Source organism: Oncorhynchus nerka, linkage group LG13, assembly GCF_034236695.1.
Source record: "Oncorhynchus nerka isolate Pitt River linkage group LG13, Oner_Uvic_2.0, whole genome shotgun sequence".
Taxonomy (NCBI): Eukaryota; Metazoa; Chordata; class Actinopteri; order Salmoniformes; family Salmonidae; genus Oncorhynchus; species Oncorhynchus nerka.
This window is the reverse complement of record NC_088408.1, coordinates 74876509-74883703: the sequence shown is the minus strand read 5'-3', so window position 1 is coordinate 74883703 and position 7195 is coordinate 74876509. Positions and strand designations below refer to the sequence as shown.

General features: G+C 40.1%; 2 protein-coding genes across 2 annotated transcripts; one reads left to right on the top strand and one right to left on the bottom strand.

Moving 5' to 3' along the window:
* Positions 1–3265: 3265 nt before the first annotated feature.
* LOC135574734 (polyubiquitin-like) lies at positions 3266–3940 on the top strand. Its single transcript, XM_065026685.1, has one exon. The coding sequence runs from the start codon at positions 3266–3268 to the stop codon at positions 3734–3736; it is 471 nt and encodes a 156-aa protein (XP_064882757.1). The 3' UTR covers positions 3737–3940.
* Positions 3941–4002: 62 nt separating this feature from the next.
* Positions 4003–6609, bottom strand: pxmp2 (peroxisomal membrane protein 2). The gene is made up of 5 exons (XM_029678251.2): positions 6383–6609; positions 5793–5915; positions 5522–5684; positions 4848–4967; positions 4003–4760 (listed from the first exon to the last, which is right to left on the bottom strand). The coding sequence occupies exons 1-5, from the start codon at positions 6490–6492 to the stop codon at positions 4692–4694; spliced, it is 585 nt and encodes a 194-aa protein (XP_029534111.1). The 5' UTR covers positions 6493–6609; the 3' UTR covers positions 4003–4691.
* Positions 6610–7195: the final 586 nt, after the last annotated feature.

The following is a 7195-nucleotide window of genomic DNA, read 5'->3' as shown; positions in this document are numbered from 1 at the left end:
TTGGCCATAGCTCTACCGACAGGGGTCCCAGCGCCATCTGGGCGCGCGTGTTGAAAGGATATTTTCTGTTTGACCTAGAACAACCATGACCGAGTTGTCATGTCGGTAGTGTAGGGCTACTTTGAAAACCTATTGTTCGTGGGATGAGTGTCAGTTTTTGGGTTTCGGGCGCTGCGCGAGTGGAAATTTGAAATGGAAGTTATGGAACTCCCTCACATACTTCTGTTACAGTGGGGCGAAAAAGTATTTAGTCAGCCACCAATTGTGCAAGTTCTCCCACTTAAAAAGATGAGAGGCCTGTAATTTTCATCATAGGTACACTTCAACTATGACAGACAAAATGAGAAAAAAAATCCAGAAAATCACATTGTAGGATTTTTAATGAATTTTTTTGCAAATTATGGTGGAAAATAAGTATTTGGTCACCTACAAACAAGCAAGATTTCTGTCTCTCACAGACCTGTAACTTCTTATTTAAGAGGCTCCTCTGTCCTCCACTCGTTACCTGTATTAATGGCACCTGTTTGAACTTGTTATCAGTATAAAAAAATACCTGTCCACAACCTCAAACATTCACACTCCAAACTCCACTATGGCCAAGACCAAAGAGCTGTCAAAGGACACCAGAAACAAATTTGTAGACCTGCACCAGGCTGGGAAGACTGAATCTGCAATAGGTAAGCAGCTTGGTTTGAAGAAATCAACTGTGGGAGCAATTATTAGGAAATGGAAGACATACAAGACCACTGATAATCTCCCTCGATCTGGGGCTCCACGCAAGATCTCACCCCGTGGGGTCAAAATGATCACAAGAACGGTGAGCAAAAATCCCAGAACCACACGGGGGGACCTAGTGAATGACCTGCAGAGAGGTGGGACCAAAGTAACAAAGCCTACCATCAGTAACACACTACGCCGCCAGGGACTCAAATCCTGCAGTGCCAGACGTGTCCCCCTGCTTAAATAAAGGTGAAAAAATAAATTAAAAAATAAAAAGGTGTCAGAGGAAAGCCCAAAACATTGTCTGGGACTCCAGTCACCCAAGCCATAGACTGTTTTCTCTGCTACCGCACGACAAGCAGTACCGGAGCGCCAAGTCTAGGACCAAAAGGCTCCTTAACAGCTTCTACCCCCAAGCCATAAGACTGCTGAACAATTAATCAAATGGACACCAGACTATTTACATGGAGAGATACTTGATGAAAACCTGCTCCAGAGCGCACAGGACCTCAGACTGGGGCGAAGGTTCACCTTCCAACAGGACAACGACCCTAAGCACACAGCCAAGACAACGCAGGAGTGGCATTGGGACAAGTCTCTGAATGTCCTTGAGTGGCTCAGCCAGAGTCCAGACTCGAACATCTCTAGAGACCTGAAAATAGCTGTGCAGCGACGATCCACATTCAACCTGACAGCTTGAATGGATTTCCAGAGAAGAATGGGAGAAACTCCACAAATACAGGTGTGCCAGGCTTGAGGCGTGATACCCAAGAAGACTGAGGCTGTAATCGCTGCCAAAGGTGCTTCAACAAAATACTGAGTAAAGGGTCGGAATAGTGGTAAATGTGATTTGTTCTTATTTATAATACATTTGCAAACATTTATAAAAACCTGTTTTTGCTTTGTCATGGGGTAGTGTGTGTACATTGATGAGGAAATTAAATCATTGAATAGATTTTACAATTAAGGGTGTAACGTATCAAAATGTGGAAAAAGTCAAGGGGTCTGAATACTTTCTGAATGCACTGTACTTCTCAGTAGTCTCTGAACAGCTTTCAATACCACTTACCTCAGCTAACATCAGTTCTGACTCATTACAATTACATTAGCAAAATGCACAGAGGTCATTGACTCTTGGAGATGTCCACAGATGCAGAAATAAAATAGGCTTTACTGGAGAACATGCAAGTAAATGTACTTCCACTGGTTACAGTTTGTACTAGAGAAGATAAGGGTGAATAACTTTGGGTAGTCTGAGATGTGAAGTCCAAAAGCCATATGGTTCAACTGCTGACAATAACACGTGATGGTTCAACTGCTGACTTGCTTTCATTTTGGGAAAGGTGAGGCAGGGTGTGTCTATTTGTATTGCTGTTAAAATTCCCTCTGCACTCACGTATGTCTGACGTATCACAAGATACCTGCAGTTGTTAGTCATTATCAGTATAATCTGGTCCTGGGTTTTCCCAAGGATGGGGTTTCATCGACAATGATATTAGGTTTCTCTTTCTGGTGTCCGACATAGTATCTGTGTGAATGATAAGGAATTGTCTAGAATTATAGGGAATGATCTATAAGGGTTTCTCCTTCTTGTGTCCAACATACAGTATCTGTGTGAATGATAGGGAATTGTCTAGAATTATAGGGAAAGATGTAGAATGATGGAATTGTATAGAATTATATGGAATGAGCTTTATACATGTTTGTGTGATATGTATAAATGCCAACAAAATATATATTTTTTTACATCCTTGGAATGGGAGCAAGTCATTGGGCTAGTTTATTTCATGGGGTTTAGGCTCTTACTCTGTTCTAAGTCTTAACTCAACAATAACAAACAAACCATTTATTATACACAACTTTCTATAAATAGCAGCAGACTACATCATTATTATCAGAGAATAGAAACCGAAAGTGGTGGGAGGCAGAGAGGGAAAACGAATCTGAATTTGAGGGGCGGGGTTTATCAGCTGTTATATACCAGGCTCAGCTGTACACGGTCACCATCTTCAATCACAGAAGTTGTTTTTGTCAACATACCGATTTCTCAAAACTATTTGTTGAAACAGTTTGCAAGACTTCACAACAAGGACTTCTCAACAATATCTACTGAAAAGGGTAAGTATTTTTTTCATCATTAGGCTATAATACTTTATATAACTCTGCTGTTAAAGCTAAATAGCTATCAAGCAATTCTATTGCACATAATTTTAGTTATTGCAATGGGCTGAATCAATGGTAACCTTGAATCCTGTAGGTTAATATAAAGGTTATAATATGTTGTATAAATTGTCATGAGCATGTATGACAATACCACCTTGTGTCTGTCAATCATCTCATAATGATTCTCACTAAATTCCAACCATTTGAGTCAGCAGAAATGCTGATAGAGACACAAGATAAAGTATCATAAATGCTTTCAGACAGTTATAAAGCATTATACCAGCAGGCTTTAAGTAAAGTGTTAAGACTAAATCATTCAATTGAGCTATGCTATTGTAAGGCCAAATAAATAATACATGAAATCCTCTTTCAGATATCTATCATGGAACTCACTATAACACTGTTGAATGGGGACTCACATCCCCTGACGGTTCAGCCACACACCACCGTGGGGTCTCTCAAGAGTCTGATCAAGCAACACTTTGGAGTGGCCATAGAAAGGCAGAGGCTGTCAGGTGTCAATGGGAACAACATCAGTCTCAGCGATGATTCAAAAACTTTGAGTGACTATGGCCTGCATTCAGGATCCAAAGTGATGGTGCTGATTACAGAACCCACTCATATCCAGGTGTTCCTGAAAAACGAAAAGGGCCAGACACACACATATGAGGTGGTGTCAGGTGAGACTGTAACCCAGTTCAAAGCCAAGGTCCAAAACAAGGAGGGAGTCCCAGCCGACCAACAGAGGCTGATTCACGAGGGCAAGCAGCTCGATGATGGCAAGAAACTGGAAGACTATGGTGTCAGAAATCTAAGCACTATTCACCTGACGCTCCGTCTAAGGGGAGGCTGAAGACACCCAGTATCGACCTGAAACCACCTGAAGCCCTTAACTTATTATGCATTCCATGTCTATAGAGAAAAAGCTATCTTGTCCAAAAATTACCAGTGTTAATTTTGTAGTCAGTTGTAAACTTTTAAATTAAGCATGGCTGATATTGGCTTTTGTTGAAATAATGTTAATGACATTGTAATAAAGTAATAACCAAGTATAAAACTCAGTCTACCATCATTGTCATGGCTCCAACTCAAACCAAAAGTTACAGCAACAATGTAATGGACTGGTTTTTGCTTTCATTTATAAAAAACAGTTAAATCAAATGCATCAGGATGTAAAATACTTTGGCAGTTTCAGTCCGATGTGCTGTTGCTCCCTTATTTGACCTGATAAAGAGCAGTCACATTCACAGTTGAGTTGAGACTCAAACTAAAACAATGCAGTCCACATAAGGAAACTACAGGCCAGCCTTGTCAGCAATATACACAATACATTGTGCTTTGATAACAATCTTAACATTGCATATTCATATGGTGATAAATGAATTGCATTCAAGGTTGAAATTGTTACTGATATTAACTTCCTACAGCATATTTGCTTCATCTTAAATTATAATATACATTTGTATCTATCAAGAATAGGTAACATGTATTTATCATTGTTCAAACCAAAATACACCTTGGCACAATTAATTTAAGATTGGAAATTTCAGTAGTAAGAATTAACATTGAACATTTTAGTTATCGGTTATTCTGCATGTGAACAACCCATTAGATGTGTTATGATTTCGTTAGTGTAGTACTTTTGTAGTATGCGAGTGAAGTCCTTCACATCACCCCAGTCAATTTGCCTGGTTGTACCATCTTGCTGCACTGGTATTCACAGGCCTGTCCTTGTAATGTTCTGCAGCTTCAGAGGCACACCCTGTGCCTTCTTACTTCAGTAATCAGGGAGAAGATCTTGGGAGTCTTCACTTCCTCACAGACGCAAGGTAAGCATACCAAAATAAGGCCACCATGTTGGCAAACAGCACTCGAAACTGAAAACACAACAACACATATTGGTAACAGAGCACCACTACATTCCAGATGAATGCATAAAAGAAAAGCCAGTGAGAACTGCTCACCTCTACAGCCACATAGTTGATGTTGATGAACTGGAAGGGGGTCCACACTTTCCAGTTCATCTTCAAGGCAGGCCAATAACTACTATTCACTTTGCTCTGGAAGTCTGCCCACCTCTTACCCTAAAATAGCATTAGAATGGATGAAAATGAATGTTCAGCCATGGCAATAGTCTGGATTAGAATGTAATTAATGAACCACTAATGGAAATTAACTGTCTGAGTAGTACTGCATAATTTCACTAGGCCCAACCTAAACTGACAGACTAAGAGGCAGTCCCTACACAAGAGTATTTTGTCATTTTTTATACAAGACAGTGCTATCTGATCCAAGCAGGGAGAGTTGGTCAGTAATGGACTAAAGGAACCTAATGTTACTGCTTATAGCCCAAGGACTGTCTTGCATCTGTTTTCTATAAACAAACGCTGTAACATGGAAATATGTCTGCGTGGGAACTCTATAAATTTGTGTAGTAATATAAACTTTTGTTTTTTTGAAAATGATTTCTCGCTGATATGAAAGATACAGTTTTGGAAAATATAAAAAACAGAAGAAATGTATGTTCCCCCTCGGCCAGAAGGTACTATCGTCAATAGACGCTAAAGTCAGTAGCGTCTATGAATGGGCTAGTCAGGTGTATGGTACAGGAGACTCCATAGTGGAGAAGCTGACTTACCTCCAGGATGTTCATGACAAAGAAGAAAAGCAGCAGGAATGCAGGGGCGAAGACGAGGCGATCCAAGAGCAAGCGTTTCACCATGCAGTATGGAACAGTGGTAGGCATCAACACCTCCATAAGTTGGTAAAAGTAATGGCTTACAGGCCCAGTAATGAGCAACCTGAAACAAAAACAGGAAATTTCAATAGCTGTGTTCATTATACAGTACATTGCAATTTTTTTTTAACAAATTCAAGTGATTTGGACCTGATTTTAATCACATGCCTACCCATAAAAGGCAAAGCGGGCAGGTCCTGAAATGTCAATCTCCTTCACTGGGGTCCCTTCTTTGGCCTTTCGTTTTGCTTCCAATGCTTGCGATAGAAGATTTCCCATTGCTGAGAGAACGCCACTGAAAAAGATGTAGACCATTTATTTGTACTCATGCCATGGTAGTGGTTAAAGTTTGAAAAAAGTTTTCTTCTTTAAGTGCATTGAAACAATGCAACTATGACAGCAACTGTTGTCAGGAAAGATGAGGGAGGTTCTTAGAGCAGAGGCTGATTGGCTGAAAACAGACTGAGCAAAGTAGAAAGGTCTTGGCAAAAGGATATGTTTACCTTGCCTAGGCATAGTTTGCAAAGTAGCTCCATAACCTTACGATGTCTACCACAAATTAGTTAATGTATTTTTTTTTAAACAAGGCAAGTCAGTTAAGAACAATTTCTGTATGAGTCATCAGTTGTAATTGTTGTCAATTGTTAGGTGTTACACTAGTTAGCTATACGATAACGAGAAAGACCCCTGCAAGCTAACTAGCTAATGATCCCATTATATTCAAACTATTTCAATAGGCTAGCTACCGTTAGCTATACTGACCTCGTCACGGATTTGGTAAGAATTGGGTAATTCTTCAGCAGAATCAAGTATTGATGCAGCAGTCGCACATGGAAGGCAGAGTCTCGAATCGGTAAACTTTGTACAGGCATTGTCACGCTAGATAATGTTGCATTTAGACGATACGTTTAGTGTTTGAAGGACCACCACCGTACAGATGTGTCTGGCCCGATGAGATATGTTTGGATAAATGATGTATATAAACCCTGGATTGCTGATGCTATGTACTGGTCAACGAGAGAATTTGAAGCCACCGGTCGGCCATATTGCCACTACCTAGAACTAGAAGCAGTCCTCGATAGGAGTGGATGGAATTATACAGTATTTTAATTAATGGTTTCAAGGGGAAAAAAATACATGCATTTATGTTTTTTTTGTAGAGGGGACAGTAACATTACAAAATCATACTTTAGGGAAATGTTTTTATATATATTTTCATGTTTATGTTAAGCTCACATAATATAATGTAAAAGTATACATTAAGTTGTCAATAATATAATAAACGTGGAACAAACAAATGCAGACATGAAAATTAAAAAAATTCTATAGCTTCCAAAATATTTTTTACAATGTGGGGGAGTGCGAAGATGGAGGGGCGGCGGCTTCAAAACCGCACCCCATGGGCGTCCTCTAGTGTATATATAAATCATTGGTCTGGCCAGTGGCCACTCAAGGTCTGGAACGTAACCTGACAGTGGGCGGATTCGATTACGCTAAACTGTCCATGTATGGTACGTGACAGTGAAAGTGCAAAAACGGTGAGGGAGGAGCCCCTTCCCATATCGAACACTAATC

Excerpts from the sequence above, each read along its gene's own strand:
- LOC135574734 (XM_065026685.1), top strand. The coding sequence starts at position 3,266 with ATGGAACTCACTATAACACTGTTGAATGGGGACTCACATCCCCTGACG.
- pxmp2 (XM_029678251.2), bottom strand. The coding sequence starts at position 6,492 with ATGCCTGTACAAAGTTTACCGATTCGAGACTCTGCCTTCCATGTGCGA. Across the intron at positions 5,916-6,382 it reads CTTACCAAATCCGTGACGAG|TGGCGTTCTCTCAGCAATGG; the intron begins GTCAGTATAGCT and ends CATCTTTTTCAG. Across the intron at positions 4,968-5,521 it reads TTGTCATGAACATCCTGGAG|GGTAAGAGGTGGGCAGACTT; the intron begins GTAAGTCAGCTT and ends ATGCTATTTTAG.